This window comes from Archocentrus centrarchus, chromosome 15 (assembly GCF_007364275.1).
Source record: "Archocentrus centrarchus isolate MPI-CPG fArcCen1 chromosome 15, fArcCen1, whole genome shotgun sequence".
Lineage (NCBI taxonomy): Eukaryota > Metazoa > Chordata > Actinopteri > Cichliformes > Cichlidae > Archocentrus > Archocentrus centrarchus.
In genome coordinates, this window is record NC_044360.1 from 7,207,513 (window position 1) to 7,223,197 (window position 15,685).

The window sequence follows — 15,685 nt, forward strand, 5'->3', positions numbered from 1 at the left end:
TCAACACAAAATACAACTTTTCTTGACTTTTGCAGATGCAGATGTGTTTCAAAAGTGAAATCGAACCATACAGCTCCAGCTGCCCTTAAATTCTATCAATTGTGTCTGTCACTGGAGTCCCAGCTGATGTGTTTTTTGATGTGGGAATGGTTCAACTCATTTGAAATTCCCTCACACAACGCGAATTTATGTCAGTTCATCTCTGTACATAGACTTTTTACATAACTATATTTGGTGTAAATGACGTAACATTCCTAAGGAGCGTCCCCAGAAACTTGTGTCTGGCCACTGTAATGCATAACCCGCTGGTGTATGCATCATGTTTACAGCAGGTTCTAACAGCTCTTCAGAGTACTAGACACTCACAGAAGAAGGGGCTGAAATATTCAGTAAATACATCGTTTTGTTGAATTTGGGTCAAAAAAATAAAAAAATAATTGAAATACTAGTTTAATAACATTTTTAAACCGCCCTTGTGTAATTCGATTACTACATAGAGCTTATGCCAGTAATTCTGCTTCTAACTGTACAGTTAAACAGTTGTCTGTAAATGACACCCTTGTAGTATCTGTCACCATGTCTGGCTTACTTAAACATGCCGGGCCTCCATGCTGATGGGTCAGCTCAGAGCTCAGTGTCCTGTTACCTGCTTTAACCATACCTCCCTCCACAAATACCTACATAGCTGCCCTGCTTTGTGAAGGAGGTCTTTAACATTTTGGTCACTAAATACATGACAATCTAGTGAATCCCAAGGCACTTGACACAGAAAGCCCTCTCCAGATGATTTCTCTCCAGATGTTTGTAAAAACAAACCGTTGTCTCTGCTGTCATGTGTACTGGCTTAGTTGTCTGAGGTCTGTGTTTGTTAAGCACAACTGTACATGTTAGTGGCTCTTTTCTGGGCCCACTTCCACTTCCTGTCCCAGAGGAAGTAATAAAGCTGTTTTTGTAATGAGGCACAAAGCAAAAACCATTGAAGGCACAGTTCACCCACTTAAGCTGCATGGAGCTCAAATCAAACAGCAATAGATTCTGCAGTCCGTAAGCCTGTGGTCTTTGTTCACCCTAGCAGCTAAAAATTTGAAGATGAACCTTCAGCGAATTAACATTAAATTTCAGTTTTATGTTATGGGCCAGACTTTGAGTAATGAGCTGCCAGTACTTTTTCCTCTAATCCTACAGATTTATTTCTTAGAGGGTAAGGCAGAGGAGGTGTGCTGACAGGTTTCTTTGATTTACTAAAGTTGCATTTCTTTCTAATATGGGGAAAAACTGAGACATATTGGTGAAATAGTACCTTGATTTCTTAAGACATCTCAGATAATGGATAGTGCATTAAATATGTACGTTTTTAGAATGTATTTGAACTTCTTTACATAATGTGAACAGTTATAGTTATACTGCAGGCTTCATAGGCTCTTCAGATACAAATATGGCTCAGGAGGTAGAGTGAGTCATCTACCAATCGGGAGGTTGGTGGATCGATCCCTTAACTGCTCCAGTCTACATGTACAAGCGTCCTTGGGGCAAGAACCCTGAGTTGTCCCCAATGGATCCATTAGTGTGTGTGCATGTGCACAAATGTTAGACATGGGGCTTGTATCAATATGTGTGTGATTGGGCAAATGAGGCTTATAGTAAAAAGTGCTTTGAGTTCTTAGACTAAAAAAAAGGTGCTATTCAAGTACCAGTCCATTTACCAAGTGCAATACTGATACCTATAAAAATCAGTTATCTAACAACTTGCACTTTGGATTTTTTCTGCGTTGTGTTGACTGAAGGTGAGAGCAAACTAACAGTGATTTGAAGATCCTGTGAGTGTTTTCTGGCCTGAAGCTCTGCAGCTAAAATAGCTGTGCTCTGCTGTATTGTAGCCTCAGGGAGATGTAGACTACCAGGCAGCCTTAGCTGAACTTTGTATATAGTTTAAAAAAAAAAACAAAAAAAACTGAAATTAAACATTAACCTAACCGGGTAGTGCTTTGCCTGCTCGTTATGAAGACATATCAGTCCCAGAAGAGAGATTGTGCGTAATGCAGAGTGGGCAGTTGTTGTTTTTACCCTAACAAGTTTGAAATTAGCAAGATTTGACTTCTGAGTTTTAATATTGCATTTTATTTCAAACTAGATAAGAAATCCCACTGAATAGTTCCACAGGAATTGTTTGGATATGAATTAGCATATATTGGAAAAGACAAGCATTTCCTGTTCTCTTGTTTTATTGTTGATATTAATGTTTTAAAATATCAATCAAAATATTGAAATCCTTATGTTGATGACAACGATATATCACAAAGGAATGAGCGTGCTGTCTGTGATCTGCAGCTTTTGCTTATCAGCTGCACTAAAACTGCTGATAATGCCACACTCTGCTGGCTTTTAGAAGCAGTTTATGTGGCTGTGAAATAGTAGCAGATTTACAGTTTGGAGGGGGACGAGGAAGCTGTGTTGCTTTCTCTGTATGTTTGTGCCCATGTAGGCGTTGTGTCTGACTGTTATGCCAGACTGCAGGAATATTGATTTCTGGGAGTGTGTCCTGAGCTCAGTCAGACAAAAAAAAGGCAAAGAGATGAGAGCATGTGCATTACATGTTGAGACTGCAACAAACTGTATGTTTGTGTTGTTCTGTAGTGGAGAAACTGCTCCTCCTCTACCTTTTTAAATGAACATGTGTCAGCTGACCATCCTTAATAATGCCCATTGCAACCAGGGTTTAATGCATCTCTGATATCGGAACTATCAAATTCCCTGGTCTGTAATCTGACTCTCACAGTAGAGTGCAAATATTGGCATAACACATGTACAGATGCTTTACCTGCACTGAAGGTACTGGTTTAACCTGTATCCAGCCATCTGGTTTGAATGGTTCTAACTTATCTAGAGTATTTACCACCAGATATACAGCTGCTCTGTGAAAATGGTCTGCAGTGTGCGCAGTTCTGATTTGTGTTCGTGTGTAGTCTGCATGTGCTTAAGAGAGCGCTGGAGGGCAGTGAAGGTCATCCACAACAGCGCAGTAAGGCCAGGCTGCTTCCTGCCTCCTTTGCTGTCTTCTTTTATTATGTCGAGGTTAGACAGGCAAGAGAGACAACACAGAGATGTACAGTATACAGAGACTCAACGAAGCAACTGAACTCTGAAGGGTATTTTCTGCATTTTAATGTGTGTCTGTGGAGTCAGTAGCTCATCCTCATGTAATTGAAAGTCACCTCAGTAATGTAAAACATTCGATGCGGGGAAATGGACCAGACAGACCGGGTCATGGGGTGACTAGAGGGAGGAGGGAGACTGTAGGACGCAAATGAGCTCAAACTGTTTTGTGTTTTAAGTCTGTTGGCACATGGCCAAAATGAAAATTTAATTAAATAATTGCTGTCTTGATTGCTTGTAGGACCCCCACGCAGAGGAGTTTGAGGACAAAGAATGGACGTTTGTCATTGAAAATGTGAGTACTCAGTTACCCCCCCAATCTTTTTAATGTGCTTCTTAATTGACACTCTGTTGCATTTATTCTTGTTTCTTATTTATATTTTTGTCTAACGGGAAATGAATGTAACCTATAATTGTGTGGGGTGCTCAAACTCATCTGAAATGTCATGTACAATAACCTCCAGATTACAAGTTTTACAAGACAGAAATTATTTCCCAATTGAGTGTTCTCAATGGGGAGGGGGGGGGACACAGCCTTTCCATTTCATGTGCAAATTCTGCCACCATGCGGTCATTGTATGCCATTGCATGCTCTCTGTGTGGCTCATACCTCTCAGATTAAACCTTTTTCATAATGTTCATGTACATGTTTGGCATAGGCATCTGTATTTTATTGCAGTAACAGACTTCATTTCTACAGGTAATAGTGGAGTATTTATTTTTAACAGTCTCTTTCTAAGGCCACAAACTGGGGTGCTTATGAAATGTTGAGTTGTTACTTTATTACCACAAATGATTTCCATCAATGTATTTAGTCATTAATTAATATGATGATTAAAACAACTGCTTTTCCATAATGTGCTCATGTCAGTGCGTGTCATTGTTAACCTGTAATCTACTTTTTAATTCAAACTCTGTAACATCTACCAGTTTAAATTCATGCTTTCACTTAAGTATAGACATTTATACTTTGTTGAAGTGATATGCATGTGCCCTGCTTGGATTATTACACCAACAGATACATATGGTTAAAAAAAAAGGGGAATGAATACTGAAGCTGGAAACTGCTGAATCTGGTTTGACAGACAAAATTCAGATTTAGAAAAAGCCTCAAAACACACAAGTGTTAGTTTAAATAAAAAAAAAAAATTAGGAGAGAATTTCATGCAGAGGTTTGTGAGAGCAGGAAGGAAGGACTGAGACAGCAAGGTGGAGGATTGAAGCAAACTGGTGGAGAGAACTGGAGACTGCCAGGAAACTGGAAACTTTCTTCCACTGTTTTCCATACTTGGTGACATTGTGTGCCTCAGTACTGCACACATGCTGAACGGATGGAGATTTTGTACTTACACATCTCCTTTTTCTCTCAGGTGGAAGATTTCAGCTTATTCTGGAGTTTATGACAAATTCTTTTTGTGACAGCGAGTTTATTTATGCTCATTAGTTTGAGCTCACTCAAATCAAGTTGAAAATAAAACTCAGCTCAGGTCTGAGTTACAGTGAACTGTGACTGTCCCATGAGAGAGTATCATCAGTATATTTTATTGTATGTGCAACTGTTCCGCCACTGTACAGTGAGTTCTGCGCCATCTAGTGGCTTTATGTCACATCCAGCAGCATTTTATTTGTGAACTTAGTTTATTTATGGAGTAAACTAATTGAAATGTAAAATGAAAAAGACAGTTTTTCAGCTACTGGAACTATTGTCCCAGGTTATGTATAAAGGCCTGCGCTATTCCAGTTCCAGGTACCCATAAAGGGAAGTTCTCAGGATGGGTACCACCCTGTGTGTAGTTGAGTAGTTACACACAAGAAACACAACAGAGAAGGCACCATTTCACTTCAGCGTGTACATCATCAAGGGCTTTGAAAATGTGGTCATGGATTAAAAAAGATGTCCTCTGTCCCACTGTCGTCTTTTCACTGATATACATCAAATCCTCTCTCTTATTACGGTAAAGTAAAGCAGAACTCACCTAAAGCTGTTTTTCATGCATCTAAGAGTTTTTGGCCCTCCACCAAAGAAAACCACCAGGACTGTAGAAAAAAAAAATCCTTTTAACAAAGTTTTTGTTATGAGTAGGATTTGATTTACTCAGGTTTCATTTTTTATTCATCAAATGGCTGAAAAAGACAGGAAGATGCTTAGACTTCTGTTAAGGAAAGTAACACAGCCTCTAAACCTTAACTAAATGCAGACGAATCACGCTCACGTACGTGGTCACCCCCAAACATTCATTTTAAGCCAGGAGAAACCCTGGACACAGATAAAGTTTCTGTAATGGAAATGCAGCTCAAGATTGTAAAGCTTTATGCCAAACGGTTTACATGAGTAAAAGCTGGTTATTTTAATGATGTGATGTAATGTCTTTCTAAGCCTTTGCTAGCCTTTCCAATCCAAACACCTTGCAATTTCAGACTTTTTCATGTTCAGGATTTTCATTGTGTTGCTCACATTCAAAAAAATAAATCCTTTAGTCCATCTTTGTTTTTTGTGGTTGTTTCCCAACTTGTCCCGTACGTCTTGGATTTGATTGCAGACCGTTTGTGCTGCAATCCTGTTTGTAGCATCCTAGTGTATTATATAAGATAAAAGCCCACAGCAGCTTTGAATTCACCCAGTAACCTCATGATGAAATCATCTTAAAAGAATCTCTGAGGATTTTTCTTCATCTCCTACAGCAGAAGATTCTTAACACTTCTAAAAGGTGTGTCTAGCAGAGATGCATGTTTTTTTTATGGATGCACTCACTTTGTGAGAATCCAAATAGCACTGATGGCGGGATCAAACAATCCCAGTTTCTGTGAAAAATGGTGTGAATTCAAAAACAATTATTCATTTCATCTGATGGTTTTTTTTTTGTTTGTTTGTTTTATTGTTAAGAACAAGTGACAATTCTCCAGTCAAATCTAAGAGATACTGACAAGTTGGGAAAAGATTACACACAAAACAAAAAAAACGTGAGCAAAATAAACAGAGCCATGAAATAGAAAAAGTTTGCTTGTGTATAAATGCATTAAGGATTCAATTCTAACTTTTTTTGCAACATGTATTTTTTTTGGTCTGGCACCTGGAAAAATTTGCGTATACCTGCTCTGTTTCCTCCAGTGTTGCGATGTGATCATGGTAGTTCTGCTATAGTTGGGGCCTGCTCCCACCAGCTTTAACTTTTAGAGCTCTTTTTTTTTTTTTTTTTTTTTTTGGTCTTGGCTCATGCAAATTGGAACATTCAATCACGTGAGTTATGCCAACAATCAGTAGGTGCTGTCTCTTCATTTGTGTCCATCTTCCGCTATTTTCTGCTATTTGCTCTAGCCAAAAGCCCCCACTGTTTCTGCTTTACTGTTCAACAAGTTTTTCTTCTTGTAAATTTCCACCAGGAGCATGATGGGAAATAATACAAAAAGAAATCCAGATGTAGTCGTGCAACCAGTGACCCTAATAGATCCCTAGTCTTCTCAGAATATATCAGTTTTTTTTTTTTAAACTTTATTTTTAAACAGTTTTATAGTCTTACAAAGGTGAACACAACATAAGAATTGAATAACATATAGAACATTGAACAAATGGGTCACCGAGGGAGAGAGACAGTGGTGTATCACAAAAAAAGAAGAAAAAGGGGCAAATAATGTTCCAAATAGCACCGGGTTACAGTAAAACTTATTGAGGTCTCAAGGGGAATGAATGGGGTTGTAGGTTGGACGCACCTGCTAAGAACGTGGAGACCCCTGTGTGAAAATTTCAGTAATGTCTTATTATCTGATATCAAGTCACCTTTATCACAAAGTATAGCAGAGGGAAAATAGAGCGAGAGAGAGAGAGGTGAGAGAAAAAAAAAAAAAAAAAAAAAAAAACGAAAAATAAATAATTACTTCACAGTATTTTTACATTTGCATATATTAACCATTTTGACCAGTATTTTTCGGCCTTGTTGCTTTGAAGTCTCAGGGAGTAGGTGAGCATCTCCATATCACATATTTCTTTTACAGTGGCAGACCATTCTTTCAGTGTTGGTGGGCTCCCACTAAGCCATTTCCTTGTTATTGCTTTTTTCCCTGCTATCAGTAGTATTTTCAGAAGGTATTTATCTGGAGAGTTGAGTTCAGTTGATAAATTACATAAATATATAGTTTGAAAGTTAAAGTCAATTCCAAATCCAAGAATTAGTCTTATCTCTTTGGCTATCTTTGACCAGTAGGAGTGAATCAGTGGGCATCCCCAGAAAACATGAAAATGGTCTGCCATCACATTGTTACATTGTCTCCAACAATGCCCAGAATCAGTTCTGCCAGTCTGAGAGTATGTTATTTTGGGGGTTATAAAAAACCTAATGATATTTTTCCATGAATATTCCCTCCATAGCCCTGAGCTGGTGGTGGTGGAATTAATTTGGCATATGTTTAGCCACTCATTGTCTGTCAATGTTATTTTGGCCTCCTTCTCCCACTTATTTTTAATATGTAGTGTTGATGTTTTATTGTATGCTTCTAGGCATGCATATATTCTGGATAGTCTCTTCTTATTGGATTTACCCTTATAAGCGTCAATAAAAATATTAGCTAAATCCTGATCGTTTCTTTCTAGTATTTTAACATTTTTATTAAAGTGATGCCTGAGCTGTAAGTATCTGAAAAAGTCACACTTGTCAAGGTCAAATTTTTCTTGTAAATGTTGGAAGCTTTCCAAGTCGGTTCCAGAAGAGATCACACAGTATGACGTAATACCTTTTCTGGTCAATTCCTTGAATCTGGAATCAAGCTGTGCGGGTCTAAAGTCCTTATCATATTCAATCCATCTAAATAGCCATGTTCTCCTCTCTGTGAGGGGGTTGCGGAATTCTCTAAACCAGGTGTTGAGAGGGGCTTTTGTAAAAACACACAACTTTTCTGAATATGTATTCTTGAGGTGCTTATCTCCCAGCAGGGCTTGAAGGGGGATGTCTGTTTGATTTACTTCTAGTTCTTTCCATTTTGCATCATACCCCTCTTCACACCAATAAGCAGCATACTGCAGTTGCGCTGCTTTGTAGTAATTTTCCAGACATGGGAGTGACATTCCTCCTTTATCTTTTGGTAACTGTAAAGTTTTGTAGCGTACCCTCGGTTTCTTGTTCTGCCATATAAACCTAGAGATGGATCGGTTCCACTTATTAAACTGCTTGGTAGGGATTTCCACTGATAAGGATTGAAAAAGAAATAATAGTTGGGGTAATACAATCATCTTTATTATTTCTATGCGGTTATATAAGTCAAGTGTCAAAGGGGCCCACCTGTCCAGATCATTTTTAATTTTATTAGTCATGGTATCATAATTTGTTTTATATATTTTGTTTAGATTTTTGGTAATGTTAATGCCCAGGTATTTCAGGATCTTTGTTTTCCATTTAAATTTGAGCATTTTACTTATATCTTCTTGGGGTGAGTAGTTAAAAGAGAGGGTCTGGGTTTTTTCTATATTCAGATTATAGCCCGAGTGGAGTCCAAATTGGTGGAGGCAGGACATGAGGTTGGGTAAACTAAAATCTGGGTCAGATAAGGTCACCAGAATATCATCGGCATATAGACATGTTTTGTATTCTCTTCCCTTAAATAGGATTCCCTTGATTTCTGGGTCTTCCCTAATTTTTTGAGCAAGTGGTTCTATAAAAAGTGCGAAGAGAATGGGGCTCAGTGGGCATCCCTGCCGGCAGCCTCGTTCCAGAGGGATTGTATTTGTAAGGCTGCCATTTATTTTAATCCGAGCCACCGGCAGATTGTATATTGACTTCAGACAACTTATGATTGTATTACTGAAGCCAAAGCGTAGTAAGACCAGATATAAGTATTCCCAGCGTACAGAATCAAAGGCTTTTTCTGCATCGAAACTAATTGCCAGGGATTTCATATTATTCTTATTCACAATGTCAATAAGGTGTAGTGCCCGCCTCACATTGTCCTGTGTACGTCTATTTTTGATGAAGCCTGTCTGGTCTGTATCGATCAGATCAGGGATAATATTTTCCAGTCTGTTAACAATTATTAAAGTGAATATTTTATAATCGGTGTTCAAGACAGAGATGGGCCGATATGAATTACACTCCGTTTTATCTTTTCCCGGTTTTGGTATTATAGAAATTATTGCTTGTTTCCAGGATGGTGGGGTCTCGCCCCCTTTAAGCACGTGGTTAAAAGATTTTAACAGCAAAGGTGTTATAGACTTCCTAAAGGTCTTATACCATTCAGCTGGTAGTCCATCTCCGCCTGGTGTCTTGTTTGCCTTCAGTTTTGAGATGGCTTTATCAATATCCGTTTGTGTTATTTCTGCAGTTATCCCTTTATTTTGATCTAGGCCGATTGAGGGCAGGTCCAAAGAATCTAGATATTGCTTTACCGATGAAAGCTCGGTTAGTTCGGGTTGACTATATAAATTCTTATAATATATTTCAAAAGACTTATTAATTTCATCCGGTGTGAAGCACATCTGATTGGTAACCGGGTTTTTAATTTTATAAATGGATCTGTCTAATTGTTGCTTTTTGAGTCGCCAGGCCAATGTTTTTTTTGCTCTCGGTCCATTTTCGTAGTAGGTTTGTTTAATATATTTGAGTTTAAGTTCCACTTTGTCATCAAGTTTCTTATTTAATTCCTCTTTTATGGTTGCAATTTGCTCTAGTAAGGTAGGGTCTTTGGTCTCAATATGCTTCTGCTCTAATGTGTCTAGTTGTTTAGTCAGGTAATTGAATTGCTCGGATTTTTCCTTTTTCTTCCTTGATGCCCACATTATGCTTTTTCCTCGCAGTACTGCTTTTGCAGCGTCCCATAGGATACTCGGAGACACTTCTGTGTTATCATTAAATTCTACATATTCTGCGAGTTCTTTGTTAATGAATTCCTTAAATTTATTGTCATTTAACAGAGCTGTGTTAAGTCTCCATATTGTTGTCTTAGGTTGAACTTCTAAATGTAGTTTCAGGTATACTCCAGAATGGTCGGATACATCCCTAGTGCCAATATTACAATCTAGGATTCTGTGTCTGTCTGCTCGGAATAAGAAGAAATAGTCGATTCGTGAGTAGACGGCGTGGGGGTGAGAAAAAAAGGTGAACTCCTTGGTTGATGGGTGGCATTCCCTCCATACATCAATTAGGCCTATCTTTTGGATCATTTTTTTAATATACAATGATTCAGAGTTAATTTTTTTAATTGGGTTTGAGGAGTCCAGGGAGGGATGCAGTTGTACGTTCCAATCCCCTCCGCATATCAAAACACCTGAGGTTTCTGCCACTATGAGATCAAATAATCTGTCAATTAGTGTTTTGTCGTGACCTGGTGGCCTGTATACGTTGAGTAGAGTTACTTCCTTTGAGTCTAATGTCCCCCTCACCAAAACAAAACGCCCTTCCTTGTCCGTGATCTGTTTAGATAACCTAAAGTCTATCCTATTTGCAATTAGTATTGCAACACCCCTCGTGTGTCCATTTGTATGAAAAGAGTAAAATGTCTTTTTAAACCCCATTTTTTTAAATTTCTCATGGTCTTCTTTTCTTAGGTGGGTTTCTTGCCAGAAGATAATGTGTTGCTGTTCTCTCTTCATCTTAGCTATGAGCTTTCCTCTTTTGATTGGGTTTTGTAACCCATGCACATTAAGAGTTATTATTTTATATTGTTGGTGAAACATAAATCTTTAAATGAAATAGTTCCCTCTATCTTACACATCCAGGGTGACCTTAACATTTGAACATGGATAAAAAATAAAACCAATGAACTTGTAACTTGTGAATGTCCAAATAAAGATAGTGAAAAAGCGACTTCCAAGACAAAATGACTCATATGAGAGTCTTGGTTGGAGAGAAAAGTCCCCGGAAAATGGGGGGTCTCTCCAGTGCAAACTGGCATTGCTCGGTAATGAGTATAAGCTCAGTGCACAATCAGAGCCTTTAAACAAGCACCCAAAACAACGGTCTAATCTTGTAATCTGTGTGTAACGGTAACTGGCGTCTATCTTGTTAACATTAGCAAAGACAGGGTGAGAGATGGTTAAGGTGAAATCTGACAGTGCCTCTTTATGCAAATATTCCGTTTTTAGTCCATACGCTGGATTAAGGCACTATGATTGCAAATCTTACCACAAGGAAGTTACATGAATGAGTTTATCTTGGCGGAGGGGCTGTGTCCCCGGCATCATGACGAAATCCGCTGAGTTTTTTCCGTGCTCTTTCTCCGTGCGTATCTGGGTTCGGTCGTTTGGCCTCCACCCTCTCCCAGGACAGTCTGCCCAGTCTCTCCATCGGTGGTGTCGTGGGGGGATTGTCATTACTGTTGTAGTCAAGTGTGAGACCCCTCTACTTTAGATCCTTTATGGCCTCATCTGCGCTGTTATATGTAACCGAACCACTGTCAAAAAACACACGGAGCTTTGCCGGCGGTGGGGTTTGAAAGCGGAGACCTTTTTCTTTCAGAAATTTTCTGATGGGGGCATAAGCTTTCCGCTTCTTTTGGGTCTCTGCCGGGTAGTCATGGTCAAAGTATACACGTTGCTGATTGAGGCGAATCTCTCCTTTCTTCCATGCAGAGCGGAGCACCAAATCCTTAGTTCTGTATGCCAAAAAATAAATCACGACGGAGCGGGGGTTGGCATTCTGCGGTGGTTTGGGGCCCAGAGCACGGTGGCAACGTTGTATAGCCAGATCGTTATCCTGAAGTGACAGCTCAGCCTTGATAAAACTTTCAATAAACTCCAATAAATTCTCACCCTCTGTGTCTTCAGGAATCCCGTATATACGGATGTTATTTCTTCGTGAGCGTGCTTCTAACTCAGTCAGCTTGGCTTGAATTTTATCTTGATTGCTTGTGGTTTGGGACAGCACCTCTTTCGCCACCGCAGTCCATTCCTCCATTTCTGCAACTCGTTTTAACGACTCCTCCGCTTTGTCTCTGGTCTCCTTCATGTCGGTCGCAGTTGCGTTTAGCTTTTCGTTAACCTCCTCTTTGAAAATGGTTAGATCTCTCTTCATGTCGCCGGAGAGGTTGTCACGAAAGCAGCTTAGTTCTTCTTTCACGTCTGTGCGAATGGCTACAATCTCTTTGTGGATGGCTTCGATGCTAGCTTGGAGGCCTGCCATAGCCATGTGTTGGTCGTTTACGTCTTCGTCGGCTTTCCCTTTAGAGTCTCTCTCGCCTGTTTCTTGTATCTGGTTTGATTTACAGTTACCTTTTAGTGTCTTTCCCCTTCTCATCATAAATTTATGAATTCAAAAATGTCAATACAGCTTTGGCGTAGGGGAGCTAATCAGCCGTGTTGGGAGCGCTCGTTCAGTGCGTCTGTTCACCTCGGCGCCATCTTGGGAAGTCCAGAATATATCAGTTTATCACTAAAACCTCAGACGCAAGCATTTTTTAAGGCTTTTCAGTGTCTTCCAGTGAAGAAACTTTATCTGTATTAGAACCAGTTAGTGTGAATAGCATCATGTGAGATTGTCGGGCTTTACTCGGGCACTTCTTCATGGTCACAGGTGTTTGTTCTGGTCCTTTAGTTAAAGGATGAGGCGCATTGGAGACACTGAAACATGTCAAATTAGCAGCCGGGCATCTGTTTGACTGCTTTGAAGCTCTTCAAGTGTACAAATGTTTTGTTCTGTATTATTGGTGGTAGTGTTTTCCAAGAATTGGAACTATGAATATCACCAATGGGGTATTTCCTCTCAGACTTTTCCTTACAAAGGGTCAGCCTACATTTCTGTGTGCAGTGAACTCTTATGTTCACAGTAGTAAAACTATTCAGAAGTTAGCCTTTTATCCAGAGTGTTTGAGGAGATATTTTTTTAATTGGCAGATAAGCTGTGTTTGCTGTTATGTTGAATGGGTAGCTGTTTGAATCTTTTAACTTCACCAATTTTCTTTGTTCAGAAACAACAGCTGTGAGGCTTCCTGAGACAAGTAAACACAACTTTAACAAGTACACTCTCAAACTTCCAAATGCCCCGATGTGCGACTTAAGTGACTTTAGGGAGACATACGTCCAGCTTTTTTTTTTTTTAATGTGGAAAAATAGTGTTTGCTCTCTGCCAGCTCTGTCACTTTCTGTACTCGTCAAGCTCAAAGGAACGATGGCAGACGCTGCTCTACCTTTCTGTCTTTGACAGAGAGTAAAGAAGACAAGCAGGTCAGCCGGTTTTCTCTGGCTAGAGCGTGGGAGAGAGCAAGAAAAGGGAGAGAAAAAGACAAGCTGGTGGTTTGCCTGTGTCTCTGCATACCTGACTAATGACAGAAAGATCAAAGCCTCACAAAGTCTACTGACAGCAGGAATGGAGAACACAGAGGAGGGAGAAGGCAACCTTACACCTTCACACACTCGGATGTGGAGGTGTCCTGAGGCCTTGTTTCTACTAACTTAGCCTAAAAAGTCCTACCAAGAAGTCCCAACTCAGGAATGATTTAGGAAAACTAAATCAGCATATTTGCGGATAAAAACTGAAATGTTTACCTCAGTGATGATTTAAGGATTCTTTGTCATCGCATCACATGCAGCGATTAGCTGTGTCCACTGATAGCAGTGTTAGGAAGAGCTCCTCAGCCCACGCAGTGACTTCAAAGACTTTGCTGGATTTTCTGAAATTTTTAATAATATTATGTGCCATAATTGATAAAATGCCAAAATTCTTTACAATTTAAATTTGAGAAACTTTATTTTTAAATTGTTGAGCTATTTGCCTATGCAGCGTGTGACAGAGCAGTGAAACCATCACTATTTGTTTACTTCAGAAAGACTCAACTTCTCTGAGGTGCTCTCTTTTTACCAATCATATTACTAAATAACCTTTTAATTATGTCATATTTATCCTACTTCTGATTCCATATAGGCTTTGAATGATTACAAACCAGTGTATCGCAATTTCATTGACATTTTAAACTTTATTTACATTTATTGTTGTACATAAGTGCTACTGATTTGTACTTTTTTCAGTTTTAAAAGGAACATTCTCATGTTTGCTTCTAATGTATGACTAAAAGGCTAAAAGAGAGGTGTGTGTATATATGTGTGTCTGTGTGTGTGTGTGTATATATATATATATTTACACACACACACACACACACACACACACACACACACACACATACAGAGTACATTATACATGCACGTAAAGCTAATGTTTGCTAAACTGTGTTCAGTGTTTATTTTAATTTGAAAATTCACACCAGTAAAAGGACAGGTGAGCAGAAAAAATACATATTAACCACAAGAGGGCAGTCTAGCCTAAGATGAGTTAAAACTCTATTTCAGGCATTCATAATTAAATCTGTTGGCTCACTCTTGAGATGTCTGCGCACCTTTGCGTTTCTGTATGTTTGTTTCGAAGCATGTGCGATGAAAAGTGTAACATTATCCTCAATACATTCTTGGATGTCTGATATTTTATTCTGACTTTGCCTGCATGTGCCTGACTGTAAAGAGCACTCACATTGCCCCCCACCACCCCCACCTTTCAGGTATCTGAGCTAATATAAAGTAAAGGACACATGAATGAATGCAGTAGTGAGTGCTGCTCCGAGGAGGAACAGAAGAAGAGGAGAGGTGAGTTCTCCTGACCCCTCATCAGACGGCAGAGGAGAAAGGGGGAAGAATACGCCATTGTGCCTGAGCGCCGAAGATGATGAAATTCAAGATCCCCACACTCGGGCTTCGTCTTAATCTGGGGGCCCAACCTCGCGCTAGGCTAATCCCTCCCCGTCGAATTACTGGCCCTGGCTAGATTGTATTTTGTCATTGAAAATGGCAGTGTCAAACACTACCTTTTTCTCTCCTCTATTTGTTCGTCTGCCAAGGCGAATCGCATAATCAAAAGATGGAGAGAGAGGGAGAGCAAAGAGGAGAGAGCGATGGAGAGAGAGAGAGAAAGAGAGAAAGAGGTGGAAGGCTGAAAATGGCTACATAGTAGTATCTCTAAATTGCATGCTACCCTTGCCTTTCACCCTTTTTCAAACAGGCGCGTATTATCAAAAAGGTGGGCAAATTGAGAGTCAAAAGATTGGACGGCTATATTTGAAGGCATTGTGCTGACAGGCTCTTTTTGTGTGTGTGTGTGTGCGTGTGTGTTTGGGTGGGTGGGTGATGGTGGGGGTTAATATCTGTATGTATGTCTGTGTGTATTCTCTCTGCGTTTGCATATCAGCCAAAGCTGGAGATGGGAGACCAACTTCCCTCATCTTCAAAGCTTTGTGGAGGGATTTAAATAACACATAGACACACACACACACACACACACACACAGCACTGTTGCATTTTATGTGAGAAGCTATCATGTCTGAATGCATTGAATATACAGTAATACACGCTCAAAGGCCCATCTTTCTCCCTCCAAGTCATACTTCACCTTTTTCACACACATTACATCAATGTCACCCAGGCAGAGAGGAGTTTCCAAATCAGCACTCACACAGAAAACACATATCCATGTTTTAAATATCGAATTTGAAATTGACACTTTAGGTGCTGACAGCTTTTTGATTATGGCAAATAATTCTAATCACAATTATACTGTATTGAGATCATGAC

The 15,685-nt window shown here is 39.5% G+C and overlaps 1 protein-coding gene across 5 annotated transcripts in view; it reads left to right on the forward strand.

Annotated features, from left to right (window-relative positions):
* Positions 1–15,685, forward strand: part of ehbp1 (EH domain binding protein 1) — a 183,818-nt gene that overhangs the window by 27,583 nt on the left and 140,550 nt on the right. For all 5 annotated transcript variants that reach the window (XM_030747768.1, XM_030747770.1, XM_030747771.1 and 2 more), the window contains one exon: positions 3,395–3,448. In XM_030747768.1, coding sequence (XP_030603628.1) covers positions 3,395–3,448 — 54 coding nt within the window. The remainder of the gene's footprint in view (positions 1–3,394; positions 3,449–15,685) is intronic.